General features: G+C 40.2%; 1 protein-coding gene across 1 annotated transcript; it reads left to right on the forward strand.

The window, feature by feature from the left end:
- The first annotated feature begins 904 nt into the window (after positions 1–904).
- On the forward strand, positions 905–13,586 carry dpysl2a (dihydropyrimidinase like 2a). Its single transcript, XM_084359011.1, has 14 exons — positions 905–1,259; positions 6,636–6,724; positions 6,905–7,089; positions 7,261–7,425; positions 7,727–7,788; positions 7,915–7,995; positions 8,088–8,156; positions 8,263–8,383; positions 9,117–9,273; positions 9,436–9,577; positions 9,699–9,869; positions 10,089–10,268; positions 10,367–10,559; positions 11,739–13,586. Exons 1-14 carry the CDS (start codon positions 1,218–1,220, stop codon positions 11,828–11,830), a joined length of 1,749 nt encoding a protein of 582 aa, XP_084215137.1. The 5' UTR covers positions 905–1,217; the 3' UTR covers positions 11,831–13,586.
- The last annotated feature ends 7,247 nt before the right edge of the window (positions 13,587–20,833 follow it).

Consider the following 20,833-nt stretch of genomic DNA (forward strand, 5'->3'; position numbering starts at 1 on the left):
TACACTTAATGAATAGTGAAAAGGCAACCAGATAAACTGATGAACAGAAGATCCACAAGGCTGAACATCTGTGCTGGTTTTCTCACACGATATAATATGTGTATTATTAACAAGATATCAGTGCTTAATTATTTTTATATCACAGTATCATCAATACTGATATACTGCAACACCCCTAACATGCAGCATTGTTCTTTACAACTACATGCAGCAATGAAACGTTTTTCAATGTCAGAATCAGAGTCAGAAATACTTTATTAAGCCGTGTGGGGGAAATTGTTGAACAGAAAATATAACACTGTAAATATTAAGAAGATTTAAAGAATAAAAGAAATATAAAACGTTTTAAAATATAAAAATAACTATAATTACCCATGGAAATAGAGATGTAAAGATATGTGCCTTGCAATTCACTGTTAACTGTTAACAGTGTTAACACTAGATATTAAAGAGTAAAAATGCAATGTGTAATGGCTGACAATGGTTAACACTAATAATAAATGCTACATAGAATTTAAAAAACAACTAATTAAGGTGAGGTAAAGGACACATTATGTGCACAGGGTGAAGGGCCATTTTTTGTGACTGCTTTCTGTAAAAAGTCTCCTTGATGAGACAAAGACTAGCTGACTTATGTACAGAAATTTGTAATTGCAAAATGAATCAACCACTATAGAACTGAGGATCGATGTTTTTACACCCAGTCATTAATTGTAATTACAATTGTTCATCAGTGTAAATATTTATTCCTCATGAACCTGTTGAGGTCTCTTGCCCACACTAATCAGACAGCCAGTAACCCAGATGATGCTCAACCTGTTTCCCCTGGCTGACTGATGAAAACACATCAAAGAAACATGGAGCTGGAGCTGGAGCTGAGCAGGGCGGGGCAGTGCGCATGCGCGGTACCTCTTTGTGGCCCTTCTCTTCGTGGTGCCTGTCTGGTCTTCAGAGACCTGCTCCAGCAGTAAATCCGAGGATAGGACTGTTCGGCAAAGCTATAACCACTCATTTCTAATTATTTGTCAGGCTGCAGTGTGCAGACTCCACGCTTTATCGACAGAAATTGTCAGACAGGTACGGACAGCCCGGGGCGTCGACTGGTTAACAAGCTGAGCATCCATTCATCCTTTCATTGGCAGCTGAGGTTTTCCAGTCTAGCTAGCTAGCGTTAGCCTATAGCCAGGGGACAGCTGTGTGTGTGAGGCATCTTCAAAATGTCGGGTTACCAAGGAAAGAAGAACATTCCACGAATTACAGTGAGTATTGCTTTTATTCATTGAAAATTATAATATTTATCCTTCAGTGGTGGTGTTTTTTTTTTTAACGTGCGGTGAGCCTCAGGATTAGACCAAAAGCTAGCCAACGCTTAGCCGTCGTTTCCATTCATTTACATTGACGCTGTCACTGGCAGCAGCCCTGCTTCAGCTCCACACACTGACAGCCCGGGATGAATAATGACAAGCAGCCAGTGGGATTGCAGAAAGCTCTTTAACATGTCCTCATTTGTAGTATTTTTCTATATAATGAATATTCAGGGCTTGGTTGAAGCAGCTCTTTGCTCTTTTAGCTGTCATTAGTAGCTGTAGCTCTCCCTGGCAGCATCCTCAGCATGCAGGGTGTAGTTAACAGGTTTAGGCACAGGTTCCTTCACTGTCATCATCTCATCTTTCATCCTCTATCCTCTTACATCATCTTCCCTTTTCAGTGGTCTTTATCCTTTTTAAAAAATGTTTTGGGAAAAATAGCTTTTTGCTGATTCCTCAGATGCTGCAGTTACTGTAGGACAAGCTTGATATTTAACCATGATTTTGTGATCTATTGTTGGAAATTTGGATTTAATAATATAATGTCTGCTTTGCTTTATGCTGCAGCTTCTCAAGAAGAGAGCACAGTGTAAAGGGCGTACATTAGGGATGTCGTGATAGTAAAAAGAAGCAAAACCTCTATTGAAAAGTAGGTCATTGGCTAGCACCCATCCAAACCTTTTTCTCTAAGCTCTCATCATGCAGCTGCTAAAGCCAGAGTGCTGCAGCTTATAGGCAGCAACTGCTTTGAGTTTGATCATTTTACACTGCCTTGTAAAATGTCTTGACTTAGGTCAGGCTCTGTTTTGTACAGTCATCGAGGTAGTCGTCAGGATTCCCTCACAGGTCGAGGCAGGGTTATAAAAATACATCCCAGACTCACATGCATCATGCCCCCAGGCCCTTAGAAACACAGACAGCACTTGATAGTTTGGAGTGAAGCAGATAGTGCCACTCTGCACATCAAGATCAGGCTTTTTCCCTGAGCAACACTAACTGAATTTGTGAAAATCACATTGTCTCCAGAGCAGGACTGATAGCAACGCTATGAAGGTTGTAGTAACAGCCTCACAGTGACGTGCACATAGGCAGGGCGGTCCTTCTTCATTGTATTAATTTGTCCAGTCACATCTAGTACCATCACATGTAGACACAATCAATTTGTCCATTAGCTGAGTGACAGAAACTAGGCTTGGGCCACAATTACATATTATTGAATATTGGTATATTTGCCATCATATGCAATATTTTTCACAATATCGCGTATTGAACAGCTGTTACGGCTTCTTCAGGCTTTTTTTTTTAAAAGAAAATGCAGGTGGAGCTGTCATGGTTGTGGAGGTATGACGGTATTTAGGAGGTTGTTTCAGGTTTAACTGGCCTGATGTAGTGGCATCCACTCAGCACTTTAACATACAGAGAACTCCAGCTCGCCAATTTGGCAATATTGTAGATTCAAAACGGGAGAAAATGGTGAGCCAAGGGATTTGAATGAGGCTGTGTGTCCTCTTTGCCATAAGCAATTATTCATTTAACAGGGCAATACCACTAATTTACATCCCACCTCAGAGTTCCACCGCTCAGCTGGAGTTGTTGAGATTTTATTGTCCATTGCGATATTTGAACAGGACAATATCGTGAAATAAAATTTTGGATATCGCCCAAGCTTAACAGAAACACAGGGCTGCAAGAAATGTTTATGTCATTATTGATTGATCTGCCAATTATTTTTAAGATTAATCAGTTAATCATGTAGTTGATTAGACAAATTATTGGCCTGATACCAGTAAATGTATATTGTCAGCTATTTATCAGTATCAGTGAAATTCTAGTTGATAAATAGAAATATCAGGCCAGCAATGAAATATTAAATCAGCCATCATTTCTCATTGGTGCATCTTACAAGCTGGACACACTGGATGCGTGTGCAGCGCTGCTGCGTGGCGTTACCTATCACTTTTCATTTCTGCATCCATGTTAACAGGTTAGACCGTTCACTCTGGATGCATCAGACGTGCTTCTCACGTGCGTGTCAAGCGTGGCTGCCGCGTCGCCTGATCTAAAGATTTGGAATCTCGCCTATCTCTACCGAAACACGCGTGCTGTTCTCAGCAAAACTCTTCCTGTAGACAGTCATATTGACATCATACTAGCATGTCACTACCGTTTTAATGTCTGTATGTGTAGAATATGACATGAATAGAATACGCACAACAGTTGAGGGGCAGTTTTTTTCCTGAGCACTCTCTTTTTCACTTTCCCTCCCTCGTTCCCCCTGCGGCTTGCTTGCTCTTTCAGCGGCTTAAAAGAAAATCACATCATCATAATTATTGATAATTATCAAAGTCCAGCCTGTAGCCTTTCAGGTGGCATAAAATACAAAATACAATTATGTGAAATGATCAGTTATCTGCAGGTAATTACCAGTAATCGATATCTATAATGTCCATTCCTACAAAAAAACTGAAAAAACGATGATCATCGCAATTTCCCAGAACCCAAAGTAACGTCTTCAAAATGCTTGTTTTGTCCAACCAAACCTTTTCCTCTGTAAACATGTTTAATGAGTAATTCAGTAAAAAACACGAGTTTCTCGTGAAATCATGTTTACAAGATAAAAAAAGATCATAAAAACCGAACAAAGATCTTTCAGTTCTACAACAGTCAAGGCATTTATACCCATGGTGTACAGCTCTACCCTCAGTGTACAGTGTATTTACAGTAGTTTGTTGAGGACAATAATTGCATTTGGAATAAAAGAACCGTTGTGGGTCTTTTTCTTTGCCATTCTTATTCTACAGCGTCGCCTTGTATTCTGTTGATGATTGACAGAGCTGTCTCGTGTACAGCTGTGCTGTAAAGGTCATCTAATGGTATTTGTTGGTGGCCAACTATCTTCCCTGTTGTCTGAACAATCATGGTCAGCTTGTATCCATTTAATAAAGACAAGCGGCCATACCAGACTGAGATGTTAACAAGGATGCTCTCTATTAGGCTGACCTTAAACTTCTTTAGTTTTCCTTTTTAAAAACAGTCTCTGACTGACTTTATTATTTATAAAATCAACATTTTATGTGAAACTGTTATCTGTGTGTGTTCCCACACATAGTGCATTTCCACAGTTTGTTCACAAAGTATCAGCTATGAGATTTGGTTTTTGTGATTTAGAGTACGTTAATTCACAATGAGCTGATTTTACACCACTGCTCGTCAAATATGAACTAAAAAATCAGAGGCATCATGGACTGTAAAAAAAAAAGGATGAAAAATGAGAATAATCATTACAGTGTAGTCGCAGCTACATTGATGCAATAATGATGATAATGCCGGAGAACCTAAATATTGTGTATATATATATATATATATATATATATATATTATCTGCTTGCCTGTTAACTTTTGGCTGGGCCATGTGACATAACCAAAGACAATGACATTTATATTACAGCCTGATTGATACTCGATTTTAGGGACTGATTCTGGTATCGATATACCAGCCAATATACTCTTTATAATCTTTTGCAATGACCCCTTGAATGTGGTTACACTTGTGACAAAGATACGTAATGAAGGCAGGATATTTTGCAGTACAATTAACTTTATTGTCTAAAATATCAGCAGTGCACTGAAATACTAAACTTCATTGGGAATTTAATAATTGTTGAATAATTAAAAAGTACCCCAAGCATGTTTTTCTGCATATCGGACATCATATAAGACCTATATATAATACCAATATCTCTGCAATAGGCTGATATTGGCTGATAATATTGGCCAAGCGATCCACCTCAGCTGTAAAATGCACTCAACAATTAATAAAAAATATTATCAAAATTGCAATATCCAAATCACAGAAGCTGCATTTTTTTTGATAAAGGTAAAATGGTTGACAAAACAACATTACAATGAAGTACTGTTGTGTTGCAGAGATGCCCTATGCTAAAAAAAATCTTGTTCTCCAGATGTACAAACCCCACTTTTAATAGTTTTTTCAGTGAAGATAAAAATTGTAATGTAACAATATGATTTTTTTTTAAGCTGCATTTGAGGGAGCTGTTGAATTGTTTTGAGTGTTATGGACAGATGTGCCTTTTTCCACCCATTATACAGTATCAATGATGGAAGACTAAATAACAGGAACACCTGTCTGCATTAGACTGCATTAGTTTTAGCTAGGTGTACCTAATAAACTGTTTGTGTATATATACTATACTGTATATAACGGATGGCCGATATTGGCCTATCACAGATATATCGGTACTGCTGTATATGTTGTCGATATCGGCCGCTATGAAAACGGGTTGGTTTTAAAGGACACAGTGCAGAAAACAATGCTTGGGTTGATTTATGATTATTAACTTTCAAGTGAGGTTTACTGTTTCAGTTCACTGTTCGCTGTCATTTTATACAAAAAAGTGCCTCCATTACATATTTTTGTCACAAGTGTATGACCACCACATTTGAGAGATCATTGCAAAAACTGTGTGTATTCTTACTCACTAATATAGGTATCGGCATTGGCCTCAAAAACTGTCTATCGGTCAGGCTCTAATATATACATTCTGATACATTCATTAAGGGAGTAAAGGACTACAGCAGCAATGCACATCGAAAGCACTTTTGAGCTGAGGTATTTCGCAATTTCGGTGCACTCATCACTGGCCACTCATGCACAGAGAGAGAGTACATAGGTTATATGACCCACTTATTGGAGAGTAATGGGCTGGGAGACCATGCCAATACAGCCATGACTTGTATACTTGATGCATTCCTGCTGTCATGGCCCACCTACTCTGCACAGTAGAAACTGAGTGTTTCCCGCTGTGAGGTTTGGAGACAGTAAACCACTTTTGTCCTTATTAGCTCTTCTTAATGTCCACAGAGACCCGGGAAGTCCGTAGGAGAAATAGGCCAGCCTAGTGTGCTCTCCTTTCATCTCACACAGGTTGAGAGTTTGTGCTCTTACTTGACAGTTTTTCGATCGAGACTGGCTCCCTATGTGTCAATACATCTTGTGGCATTGTTTCCACAGGATGAAAGTTGGTATGGATTCATCTGATTGTATGAGTGATGGAGTAACTTTTCGTCCTGTCTTTTCTCTGAGCAAATGAATTGAGCTAGAAAGAGTCACTAAACTTGTCCCAAGGTTCTTTTCTAATTGAAAAAAAAAAAGTAATTTGTCTCTTTACTGTTAAATTATGTAATTGCCTATAAGCTACAAGGCATTTATAGAGATGATTTCTTTCTCTTTTACTCCGCTCAGCAGGTGGCTCGAGTTTCTTGTAGTTTATGGCTAATGGTGAAATGCTAATGTCTCCCTATTTTCAGAGTGACCGTCTCCTCATCAAAGGAGCAAAGATAGTGAACGATGATCAGTCGTTCTTGGCTGATATCTACATGGAGGATGGAGTCATTAAGTAAGTAACTACTTTCTTTGCATATTTGTTGTCGCATAAACTGTCTCCTAACTCCTAAAGGGGTTACATATTTCCTTATATCTACAAGAAGACACACCTTTACCTTGATCCTTTGAATATGAAATGTCTCAGTTTATCATGTTTTCTATAATCATTTTTGTATTTCTGTGTGTCCTTCAGGCAAATAGGAGACAACCTTATTGTTCCAGGGGGAGTGAAGATCATAGAGGCTCATGGGAGAATGGTGATGCCCGGGGGTATTGATGTGCATACCCGATTCCAGATGCCTGACCGAGGCATGGTGGCAGCAGATGACTTCTACCAGGGCACCAAGGCGTCGCTCGCTGGGGGGACGACTATGATCAGTACGTGTTACATCAGACAGTTTTTCAAATGAGTTTTCATCCAGTTTAAAAAAAAAAGTAATCTGTTATAGGGATCATAACACTGCAGATGTGCATGCTGTCACGCGTATGATTTAATCATGCAGTTTGCTTGTGCACATGAAATCCAACCTGTTTTGTTTGTGTTCCTAGTTGACCACGTGGTGCCAGAGCCTGGCGTCAGTTTGGTTGCAGCTTTTAAACAGTGGAGGGAGTGGGCTGATAGCAAGTCCTGCTGTGATTATTCTCTGCATGTGGACATCACTGATTGGAACAAAGGCACTCAGGAAGAGATGGAGACACTCGTGAAGGATCATGGTACGCTGTCAACCTATTCACATTTGGTGTAAACACACAAGGAGGTTAAAAATCACTGGCTTACTGCCACTTATACTGGGACAGAAAGGTGTCCTGACCATTATGTCTCCATATGAAGTGTTTCTGACATTGCAAGGGGGGAAAAGTTAACCACTGATCACTGACCAACAATAACATAATGTTTCCGCTTTGCAATCTTTATCCTTTTGATTTTACTCTTCTCCTTTGCTCTGGGTTTTCCTTCTTTTGCTCTCTTTATTCCACCTTTGGCTGTTTTCTCTCATAAGTTTTCTATCTTCAGGTGTCAACTCTTTCCTGGTCTATTTGGCTTATAAGGATGTTTTCCAACTTTCTGACTCTCAGGTATGCTCTGCGGCTCTGCACGCTCCACTGAGCTGTCTGTCAAAGCATATGTTTTTAAATCTGTTAGATGTCATTGGTGTAGATGACTTCCTTACGAGCTGGTGCGTGTTTGTCATTTTCTTTAAGATCTATGAGGTGTTCAGCGTCATCAGGGACCTCGGAGCTATTGCTCAGGTGCATGCTGAGAATGGAGACATCATCGCAGAGGTAACAGAACCACTAACAAGTATGTTCAAGTCTCAGCTGTAAGCATTAAATGCCATTTTAGATCACGTCATATTCTTGTGTGAATGTTTTAGGAGCAGAGACGTATTCTCCAGCTGGGGATCACTGGCCCTGAAGGTCATGTGCTCAGCCGCCCAGAGGAGGTAAGATGTAGGACTGGTTCCTCACTAACAGTAGTTAAAAGCACTTTAAAGAGAAAACCAGTATGGAAACCAGGCTGCTGAAGAATCTGACTTTGTGTGTCTGCAGGTGGAGGCCGAGGCAGTTAATCGCTCCGTCACCATTGCCAATCAGACCAACTGTCCTCTCTACATCACCAAGGTGATGAGCAAGAGTGCTGCTGATGTCATTGCCCTTGCCAGGAAAAGGGGTATGAAGACAAATATTTAACTTTTTCATTTTGCAAATTTATTCCACTGAAATCACTAGTCTTATGGGGCTTTTCCACTTGCAAGTCAAACCCTGCTGTGTTGATTTGCCTACCAATACCAGTTTAAATGTGCTGAGTTGAGCCCAAGCGGGCTGCAGTGACATCCTATGATCGATGCCAACTGATGACTAATCCCCGTCTCCCCCTTAAACAAACATCTGTTGCGATTGCACTACTCATGTTTGTGCAGGAGAATAGAAAGAGGCTTTTAAAAGTATTGGGGTGCTCAGCTCTCAGGACTTTTGAAGGGCTGCTTCATAATAAAAGATTTGTTATAAAAGGGGGTTTTTATTGTGAAGAGTTTATAGGAAATTAAATGTGTTTATTACTGAAGCAGCTATTCTTTGATAATACTGCATAGAGGAGAAGTAATAACAGCTGTTTCTTTGACCACTACTCCAGACAAGTTAACAACTCCGTTAAAGACACACGCCCAAGCAGGTAGCCCTGTTGTAATGGAAGTGCAAATCCCTGCCGCGCTGGGTCAAACCCAGCCAGACAACACAACCAAGTGTGCGAAAAATTATGCTTGTCTGTCAATCATCAAATCAAACCCAACCACATCAGATAAACGGTTGTGATACTTTTGGTTAGCAGGCTATTCTACATCTTCACCTACGACTTTTCTTGCTTGCACTTTTTTGTCCTGACATCCTCCTGTCTAATCCTGTAGGTGCTGTGGTTTACGGAGAGCCCATATCTGCCAGCTTGGGCACAGACGGCACCCATTACTGGAGCAAGAACTGGGCCAAAGCTGCAGCCTATGTCACTTCTCCTCCGCTCAGTCCTGATCCCACCACCCCCGACTACCTCAGCTCTCTGTTGTCATGGTAGGTTCTTTGTGCCAGGATGCAAAAGTAGCTGGAACACAACTTAGCATGTGTTAATGAGTTACTCAGCTATACCTCTTTTTGTGATCACACAGTAATAATTGTCTTCTTATTGCACATTTGAAGCATAACCTCAGTTTTCTTGCTTTCTTTTTTATCCAGTGGGGACTTGCAGGTGACTGGTAGTGCTCACTGCACCTTCCAGACTTCTCAACGTGCCATAGGCAAAGATGACTTCACCCTCATGCCAGAGGGCACCAACGGCACTGAGGAGAGGATGTCTCTAATCTGGGACAAATGTGTGGTGAGCTTGAGACGACCCACTTTTTACACATTTCAAAAATTCCTCTCATGAAGCAAATGACCCCGTAAACCTTTGTCCATCATTAGATGATAGTATGTGATTTGTCATCCTGTCCCAAAAGGTGACTGGCAAGATGGATGAGAACCAGTTTGTGGCAGTGACTAGCACAAACGCAGCCAAGATCTTCAACCTGTTTCCTCGCAAGGGCCGCATCGCTGTAGGCTCTGATGCCGACCTCGTGTTGTGGGACCCAGACATGACTAAGATCATCTCAGCCAAGAGCCACAACCTGGTCAGATAATTACTTTGCCTGTCTCAGTTCTTTTCCACACAACTTTCAAGTGTACTATTACAAGAAATCCAAGTGGAAATCAGTATGCACCTGTCAGTAAAAAGTCTTGTGGTATAAAACGGCAGCATTTAAGCTAATCATGTATTGGGCAGACCTTGCACTCCCTCGACCCTGAGCAGTCTTTTTGATGTTTCCTGATCAATTATTGTCTTCTCCCAGGCTGTGGAGTATAACATATTTGAGGGCACAGAAGTGCGTGGAGGTCCTGTGGTGGTGATCAGCCAGGGCAAGATCGTTTTGGAGGAGGGCAGCCTCCACGCCACAGAGGGTTGTGGGCGCTACATCAGCCGTAAACCTTTCTCCGACCATGTCTACAAGAGGATAAAGGCTCGCAGCAGGGTGAGTTCAAACACAGGTAGTCGCACTTCAGAGAAACTTAAATTCTTACAATAAAGGGTAGCAGGAGATGGTCTAATGAACTGTTCTTGTACATTTAGCTCACGGAGCTGCGAGGAGTCCCCAGGGGCCTGTATGATGGGCCTGTTTGTGAGGTGACTGTGACTCCCAAGGTGATGTCCACAGTCTCCTCGGTGAAGACTTCCCCTGCTAAGCAGCAGCAGCAGCAGCAACAGCAGCAGCTTACTCACCAGCCAGTGCGCAACCTTCACCAGTCCGGCTTCAGTCTGTCTGGTGAGTGCAGAGTGCAGTATGTAAGAATGTGAAGTAATTGACAAAATGAATCTGTGTGAATGGATTGTAACATAGCCTAAAAAATGAGACCTTCCCTGACATTCTCAGTTGGCCTTGACAGCTGGTGGACTGAATTCTATGTTAAGGTCTCAGGACACTTTTTCCGGGAAAATCCGACAAATGTGACATTTATGTGCATTCCCAAGTGCCTTGCCTCTCTTCCACTCCCCTACAGCGGCAATAGTGTGCAACACGGACTAATATTAGTTTAGTAATTGAGTCAAGTCAACGCTAAGTCAACAAACATTCTGAGTTTGTTTATCCATTATTCCTTTCCTCGCTTTCTCTCCCTCCCAGGGAGACACGAGGATAGCTGAGTCGAGGCAGCAGAAAATTAACAAAATGAGACATCAGAGCTGTATTTTAAAGCAGCCTCAATTGAAGACGATGTGAGGCATTGTGGCATCATCACCAGTGTTCATGACAACTTATATGTTTTCTTTCTAATTCAGTTCACAATGTGGCATAATGTGACAAATAATATCAAGGTCAAATGTTGAGACGCTACAGGAACGGTGAAGGTCAGAAAGTTTGATCGTGCATTTGATCACCTGAACTAACCAACTGAACTTATAAATACAAAGGAAAAGTACTCCTCAGGGAGTATTTCAGGAACAGAGAGGAGGAGACACAAAATGGGGAAATGTATTATTATTATTAACAGTGTTGATGTTAGCAAACAATCAATGATGTGAAGGTTAAAAGCAAATGTATATAACTAACTATTGCTTTCTTCTAGCCAACAGCGATGCAAGGTAGGGGCGACCGACTAGCTAATGTTAAATTAAGCAATGGCTAGCCAGCTAGCTGCAACGTAGCTCCCCAGACTGGATCTAGCATTGCTTTGTAGTGTTAGCTGATAAAGTAATTTGCAAACGGCAAGTTATTTAGTGTAATGGAGCCAACTGTCAAAATAAAATATAGGATTCTAAATCTAAAATAATCTAAGGATCTAAAATATTAGATAGTAGTGTTCATTTAAATGTTTTCCAACTGTTTTGGCTGATGCTCTAGTGTGCGAGTGCAAGCAACAGAATGCTGACTTCAGTTTACTTAACATTTTTCTGAAAGTAACGCATAGTACCTTAATGTTAAATTGTATTGTACATTCATTTTTAGGTGCCCAAGTTGATGACAACATTCCTCGCCGTACCACTCAACGCATCGTGGCTCCCCCCGGTGGGAAAGCCAACATCACCAGCCTCGGCTAAGCTCTTTTCTCAACCGAGCCGGGGATGCAGGCTAACGCGGGACCAGAGGCCACTCTTACTGCTGTCACATCACATCTGGTCACCTCTGACTCCCCCTGCATCCCACCCAGAAGCACTCCATCCATTCTTATTCACACACTACCATTATGTCACTTCATGCATCTTTCCTGCCATATTCCATTGTAAAGGAAGGATCAAGTGAATTTGAAGCAGCCTTTTTTTGCTGTTTTTAACCCCAGTTTGATTATTGATGAAATTTGTTTACATTTTTTGTATATTTTTTGCTGTTTGAGCTGTTAAGTTGCCCTCTTTCTTGGCTCAGAAAGATGACAGAAAACTTGTCCCAAGAAGTTTTCGTGAGCGGGCATTTTAGAAACTTAAGGTGTTTACAGTTTTTCTTCACGCGCTGTTCATTTCCCACATACAAGTTAGAATGTGCCGGTGGTCGTGTTAAAGAGCCTACTTCAGTTGAAAGTAAAGCTTCCATTGTCCACACTGTTACACTGTTAGATTGCTGTTTTAGTACAGAAATGCTGTTACACTGCTGCAACGAAAAATGTAGACGACGGTTTCTGCACCTCACAACTTTGACTCTTTTTATCTGATGTTTGCAGTATTTGATTTTTGTGTCGGTAGTGTGTGCAGCTGAACAATTCACCTTGGTCTTCCTTTTGTGTTATAGTTGCACTTTTTTTTAAAAAAAAGTTGATGTTTTGTGTTTTTATCACGTTGGAAAGCTGTCTGCACTGAAAGGAAAAGAAAGGGTATTTTAGGGTTAAACCACTCATCCAACTTCGCCCTGAATGTAGGGCGGAGAATCAGCCGGCGCATTACATTTCGTCCTTCATGTCATGATTTCTTTTTTTCCCTCATGTTTAAGAGGTTGTCAGGGCAACAAGCTGTGCTAACGTTCAGGATCCAGAAGTTAGACGGGCGACTTGCCGACAGCCTCTCTGCACCTGGTGCTATATGATCTATGCTGTGTATGAGCAGATGATGTCCACCTCCACGCAGCAGCCAGTAGAGTCGCCATTTACCCTGTTTAAAATTTGTTTTGCACCTGTAACAATCCAAATGGTAAAAATGTATGTGAGCTTGCAACTTTTTACTCGTATTGGAAATGTCTGTATGTTTTAGGATATATTTGTTGAACTGAACTATTTGCCTGCCTGTTCTGTAAGATATTGATAGCACACTGTATCTATGAAGGCTCTTTAAAGAAGTGGAACTGTGATCGATCTTTGAGACCTGATGAAAATTGCTTCAGTATGTACATGAAATCCCCTCACAGCGTGCTGATGATGTGTCCACTGTTCTCGGTGTTAGTGTTGTGAATGATTTACCAGATATCCAGTTTTATCTTCTTACCCCCCTCTACCTGCCCAACATTGTCGACACCAGATTCACTCGAGGTAGTTAACTGTATTCACCGAACCACACTGGGTTGTCAATTTCGCGGCACTGTATGGCCAAACTGTAAAACACTGGATTATTTCTTCCTCATTGCCTTGTCAAGTGTAGGTTTTGTATGCCAAGCTATAATGTGAAGTGATTTACATACTTGAAGGGAAGTTTCTTGGTTATTGAGTTGTGATGTTGAGCACTGTTGTTGCCCCTCTCCCAGCAAGTGTGATACTCTCTCGGTCATGTATGTTTTGTAGGATATACAAGGGTTTTTGGGGGGGAAATCATCAGTCCTGTCAGCATTTGACCCTATCTGTGTTGACTTCAGTGGATTAAAATAATAAAAATGAAACTTATTGTTCTGAGTCTTTATTCTAAACATGAATAAGTTAACCATTTGAAATTTAAAGTGCTAAATCATAATGCATGGAATAAAAAAAGCTGATATCTGCTTCTGCTGTATCGACTTTGATTAAGGACTGATATTGTATTTTCAGGGCCAATACCAATTATTGGTAATCACGGAGGCTGATAACTGATATCTGGAACCAATATACTTTTAAAGTAAAAATAAAAAAATCTTGGTGTAAAACTAAAATCACTAGAAACTTGGTATTTACTCTGGATGGGCGTCATGACATGGCACCAGCAGCGCATGCTATCTATAGCCGTTTTTCAACACTTTGTGTATTTGGCCACACATCTATGGGCTTGAAATGTGATCGTTGCCGTTGTTTGACTGTTTGGGTACTTTTATGAGAAGTTTTCTGCCTGAATGCCTTTAAGACATCAGGTAATATGGTATTAATATGGACAAAGACCATTTTCATAGCAAGTTGTGTTGTTTAAATGGATCTTGCGTCCATGTGGGCGATGGGAGGTTGTGTCCTGTGTGTAGGCAGAGTTTTTGGATTTTCACTTTTAAAAATTAGTTTTAGTTTTAGACTTTGTGAATGTATTGTATTCACATATTTAAAAGATTATTTAGGGTCCGGGCAGCTAAGCTGCCAGGACACTATTGTATTCCTAGGAATTCTTTCTTTCTTTCTTTCTTTCTTTCTTTCTTTCTTCTTCTTCTTCTTCCGAGGAAGTCATACTTCCCATGGGCGAAAACTCACCAAACTTTACAGAAATGTCCGGCCCCATGCCAGATTTACTTAATTCCAAGGACATGTCAATATTCCTCCTGGGGGGGGCACAATAAGCGTTTAAATTTAAAAACTTTAAAAATACCTACAAAATCAACAGTACATGCTACAGTTTTGAAACTTTCACCAAACTGTAGCCCCAATACTGCTGAAACTTTAGTCCACTTAAACTCATTACAAATTATGAAGTCCATCACTCAGTTTTTTTCAAAACCTGTAAAACTTATAAAACCTATCTCCTCCCACAATTTTTACCCAATTGTCACCAAACTTGCTAGAGAGCATCTTCAGACCGTCCTCCACAAAACTTGTTTCTCGGATTTTTGATTTATCAAAAATTAAGCCTACAGTGCATCAAAATGTTTGACTGTAAACAGTACTGTAAACATGTACTATCAAATTCTCGCTAAATACATTTTCAATCTTCCTGAAAAAAATTGAGAATATTTTGCAGTCATGGTTGATGGAGTTTGGAAAATATCAGAATTTTATCTCAAAAACTGAATTTTTGAGAACATTTTGAATTCTGCTCGCATGGGAACAGCTGGAGTCAATGGAAGAGTGGCATTTTTAAACATCAGATTTTCTCTTATGAAGCAAAACACTTTAAGTAAAAAACAAATCACCAACATTTCCATGCTGTCAAGATGCAATTTATGTATTATCAGATTTTTGTTCAGGTAACAGAATTTCTGACATTTTGACCATTTTTGAAATCTGCCTTGACAACAGCTGCCCAGACAGTGACTCCCTGAGTCGACAAATGAAGCCACACAGCAGGTCTCACTTCCAGCCAATTAGCTCAGTGAGTTAGGAGCTGGTACTTGGTGTCAGGGGTTGTGGGTTCAAGACCCATCAAAGATGATGATGATGATGATGATGACAGATCAAAATATCAGATGTCCTCAACATGAAACACAAGACAATTGTCCTGTAGGTGGCATCACAGCAAGCCTCTAAATTAAATAAAAACAAATAGCTTGGACTGGACCATGGATGAAAGCTAACCAAATTTTGCACTAAGGTCCAGTCTCATGCCAGATTACCTCAGCTGTAAACCCAAGCCAATAGTCCTGATGATGGTGCTGCAGCCAGCGTCTAAAGTTCAAAACTTTGAAAAATCATAACAAATCAACCATACTTGCTGCAGCTTCAGAACTCAATATTGAAGAAACTTTTGTACATTTAAACCTATTAAAAATCATGAAGTACATCACTCAGTTTTTTTTCAAAAACTGTAAAACTTCTTAAACCTATTTCCTCTCTCCTCCTTTGATTTATGAAAAATTGAGACTAAAAACTGAATTTTTCACAGCATTTTAAATTTTTCTTTCATGTGAACAATTGGAGTCAATGCAGTAATGACATACCTAAACATCAGTTATTCACTTATGGAGCAAATCAATCATTTTTAAAAACAAATTACCAAAATCTCCATGCTGTCTAGATGCAATATGTGTATTTTCAGATTTTTTTCCTAATAACTGAATTTTTTATTACTTTGTGTTTGTTTTGTGGTGATGTAATTCCAGTCCAAACATAGGTGGCGGTAATGTGCTTTAATGCTGATTGACACCCTCCATTTAAACTGAAGAAGGAGAATCACTTAAAGTTGATCCAGCTGAGAGTAGGAGACAGGATCAGTTATCTAGTTCAGTGAGTGGGAAACATACAGTATATATAAAAAAAATCACAGCAAAACAAAGATTAAATCAAGAGAGCAGTATTTCAAACCAATCTTTTTGTGGGGTATTTTTGCCTATATGGATAATACAGTGAGAGACAGGAAATGTGGAGGCAGAGAGTTTTTTTTATTTTTACAGTGGTTACAAATATGCCTGCATGACAGTGTATAGCTTACTCACTTTGTGAAGCCTCACATGATCTGTCACTAGCCAGTTAACTAAGTGAGATAGAAGATGGACTTAGGTGTCAAAGGTTGTAAGTTCAAGCCTCAACTAATGCAAAATGAACATTATGATGTCAACTGTCTGTCTTCCTGTTCTACACTTTGTTGCTCAGCCTCAGAGTTGCCTAAATTTGCCAAAAATAGCCCGGACCCGACCCATCGCTGCGCAGCAGCTATAATTTCAGTTTGCAGTTGCAGCTTGATTAGGTTTAGGCAGCAAAACGACCTGGTTAGGTTGAGGAAAAGGTCATGGTTTGGATTCAAATAGTCCACAGTCACGGTTACTTTCAGAGGATTTCCATAAAAGATGTGTCAAACTCTTAATGACAATACTGGACAAATTTGACATTTTACTGGTTCAGCTAACCTGCTGTCAATGATTAAATGCAGGTATTATAAGTACTTTTACTTAAGTCTTGTAAAGTACAGTTTTGAGCTACTCAAAATGATGAACTTCCCCTTTCCTTCTACCTCTTATTGACATTTCAGAGCAAGATATTGAAAAAATTACACTTTTAACTCTTCATCTGGCAGCTGTAGTCATTAGTTTCTTTGCAGATTATGACCATATTCAATATGATGATAAGATTTAAGGACCCTCTGTGCAGAATGATTTATTTTATAGTTTGACACTAGAGGGCAGTTTTCACATTCATCTCCTGAAGGAGGAAAGTGTCCCTGCACCCACAGAAAATCTGAGTTGAAGACATGTTGATTTTGAACCATCACAAGCAGTTTGGAGACCAAGTTAGACAGAAGTGTGATGTGGGAACTAGAATCCTCCACCGTAAATACAATAAAAAAAATATGAGACAACTTAACTTCTGAGATGGAATATATTTGCACATATAAGATTTTTCAATCAGGGCGTAAAAGTAGAGCAATTAAGAAGATAATTGTGCCTTTTTTTGTATAAAAACGATCAGACACAAATAAATGTGTCATATAAATAAGACATTTTGATCATAAGGGGGATTTTCAGCATCATGAATACTTTCACTGACACTAAGTACAATTTTGCAGCACAGGAGTATTTTTACATTGTGGTAATGCTACTTCTAATTAAGTAAAGGCTCTTAATCTTTCTTTTACTGCTGATTAAATTAAAAAAGATCCTCATGAGCAATTGATTGAAATTAATTAATTAGAAGTTTACCAACTGAGCACTGTCACTTGTGCCAAATTACGAAATCTTTTCCAGGAACCTTCTTACAGATTAAAAAAAACAAATATCTTTCCAAAAAAGACATGTAAGCTATTAGACAAATAAAATAATGTATTTCAGATTTGCAAATCAACTATACTGTTGAGTCACACCACATCCCAGCAGTGGTTGTAGTAACTGCAGAGAGGCAGGGGGACACTAGGTGGAGGCAGCGTGTCATGAAGCTTCCCGGGAGCTCTTTCTGTTCCAGCTTCTTCAACTCTTCACCCACAGGGATGCTCCAGGCTCCCAGCTAAATGAACTGAGCAAGACAACGTCACAGTGGATGCACACATCAGCAACAGTTCTGTGATTAGTGAAGACCCCTGGCTGTTTGACAGTCGTCCAATTAGGACTTAGCACGATGAGCTCACTGATTAAACCAGAGAGGGGAATCCTATAATGTCAACATCTTCACCCACTGATGAGGGCTTAGGAAGGAAAGAACACAAAAAGCATCAGAAAGTCTTTGCAGAGCTAAGCCCTCCTGGGAAAAGTGAGCAAACATGACTCACCAGATGCTCTCGCTATGCTTTCAATCCACTGGAACAGACACCACAGTTATAAATCCACAGGCCTCCTCAGAGAGGACTTTTCATCAGCACAATATCACCGTGAACATTCATTTGCACTCAAAATGAAAAGGTTGCCTGAAACAGTGACTTCAGGTTTTCATGTTGAGTCAATGTGAATAAATTAAATAAGTAGATTCCTGATATATAATAAGCCATTTGAAATGCATTACTTTTAGGAATATAATTGACTAATAAACACTTGAAAACATGTGTTTATGTGGAAGTTCCCCTTAACTTTTTATGTAATTATTCAATAAAACCAGGTTTATGTATAAATCTGAATTAATTTAAAACATCAACAGACAACTCTTCAAACTACTCCCTCCTAACTTCACTGTTAGTGCCGCTGCCGCAAACACAGCATTAACAACATGGCTACACTTAACAGCCTGGCTACTGTCCAAGGCAGAAAAAACAACCTCAAGATTCACAATTTGACCTAGAAACCCTGATCTCAGTGCTGTGAATTGGCAGAGTCTCAATAGCGTTGCCAGAAAGACAACTATCGTATGTGTCTGATAGATTTGCCCTCTGTACAATGTACAGTCAGCAACTACACAGTCAGCAAAATACCATGATGTACGATAATTTGACAATTTTTTGATGCTTACATTAGTAGTTGGTTTTAGTCTACACTGTCCCTAACATTTACCTCCTGGCATGATCACGATGGTGAAATATGGATCTCAGGCCTCACGTGACTCTTTTCAGCCAATCATGTTCCATGATGAATCACTCATCCAAGGCAACTTGGAGGATGAGGTGGAGCTTGAATTTTCTGGCTAAGGGATGTGTTCAATTTGTGTTGTTTTGAATGCATTCACGCCTATTTGTTCTCATGGTTTACATGATAATTTCCTCCAAAATACGACAAGTTCAAGCCTCTGCTATAACAGGTTAACACTTCCCATCTGGCAACACTGGTTGTCTCAAGTCCCACTGGTAAGAGGAAACACATATCAGCGGGGGGATGACCCGTTCACTCTTGTTTTACCTCGGTTTCTCTCACTCTTCTTCACCTTCTTTTCCTCCTCCCTCTGCGGGGTTCTTTTTGTTTTACAGTGAAAAGTTTCCACAGTTGTTCCAGTCACTCCGCTGTTACCTGGGGATAGTGACCGGGGAAAACAATGCCACTTCTTGTTTTGGTTGCACAATGGCAGATGTGCTTCCTTTGTGCTGTATTTTGTCCTTTGTTTTTGTGGAAAAAAAACGAAGCCCCGTGGCAGGCTGAATAGCATAAAGTCATTTTTCACAGCCATTACCCTCTGCTTCAGTTTTTACTTCAGAATGATAATTTATTAAGCTTTTTCACTTTGTTGACTTTCCTTCAGTGTGTTACACAGGTTCTTGTGCCGGTCTTGGAAGTTAAAAAGCCCAAAGTCTGCACCAACGGGAACTTGTCTCTACCCCAGAAAACACTGCTCCTGAAGTGTTCGAAGCGCCTTGTCAGGAATTAAGGGACGCCTTTAATTCCTTGACTTTGTCACACATTCGCAAAATTTATGCCTATATTCATGGCAGAAGTGAAGCTGACTGTAAGCTACATGGTGTGCGGTGCTGGTTCAGGTGTGTGTGCGCTAAAAGAGAGCATTTCAGACAGAGGGGGAATACAGAGCTGCAGCACTAGATAGTATGAGAAAATTTATGTGTTTTTTGGGCACTAAAGCATGTAAACATATTGTAGTAGCAACCCAAAATACAATTATGAACCTGAAAAAGAGCACAATGTCTCCTTTATAGCAACAAAGTAGTCTGTTGCCGGTTTGATCAGCAAACTTTGCATCAGATGTGACATTTTACTTTGAAATTATGCCGTAAAACTGGATGGAAATGCAATTAAAAGACTTTAAAAGACAGTTTTTTGTGTAGAAAAGCATTTATCCCTTTTCAGATCAATGATTGTGGGCTCAGTAATGTATCAGAATATTAGAATAGAGGGAATACAGATTCTACACCTATTGTTAACTTCACCATGAATAAAGGAGGGACTGTTGAGTAAACACGTGGGGGTTGTTCTTGTTCTGTTCCAGTCTATATCTGACTACTGCGAGGCAGCAGATCTAATTACGGTATTCATTACAGTAACTGCATTTGGAAGATAATATAAAGTATAAATATAAAGCGTAGCACACAGGTATTCGTTGGCTGAGGGTTTTTGCTCTCTCCACACAGAGACAATAGCAGGGAGGGGTGAATTAGGTCGTCTGTACCATCTGTACTTTATTGCTGCGGCTGGCGGCCGCTCTCCTAATGGCATCTGCTCAGAGATGGTGTGATTTACAGGTTCACAGAAATGCTAGTCAATGACAACGCGGACACAGTCAAGCACTCTCACTGCGTGCCGGGTCCCCTCCCCTGTGGGAAAGCTGTCGAGTCCACTTCTACGTCTAGACTTAGCACGCAGAGGGGCAGATTGACTTAACGATGCCGACTGCATCTCCTCCCTCTCACACTTACAAAGGGTGAGCGTCTTGGTACTACAGCAGGAGTAGCCAGGGGAAAAATAAATCAATATGGTTGGCAGAGGTTGTCCTCTTGCCCTTTGATGCTTCTGTGTAAACACAGAGACACTTTGCAGTCTTGAACTCGCACTAAACTTGCTTAGTTTTCACCTTTTAACTGGTAGCCTACACACCACCCACGCAGAAGATCTTAGGAAAAGCAGAGCTATAACTCAGTGTGCTTTGTGTGTGGATGGCATCTAAAAATGAGTGAAACAAAGAGTGCGGCCTGAGAGAAGAATGTCTGAGACTGTGTATGACT

The sequence above is a fragment of the Pagrus pagrus genome (genome assembly GCF_965226575.1).
Source record: "Pagrus pagrus genome assembly, chromosome: 8".
In the NCBI taxonomy this organism is placed as follows: domain Eukaryota; kingdom Metazoa; phylum Chordata; class Actinopteri; order Spariformes; family Sparidae; genus Pagrus; species Pagrus pagrus.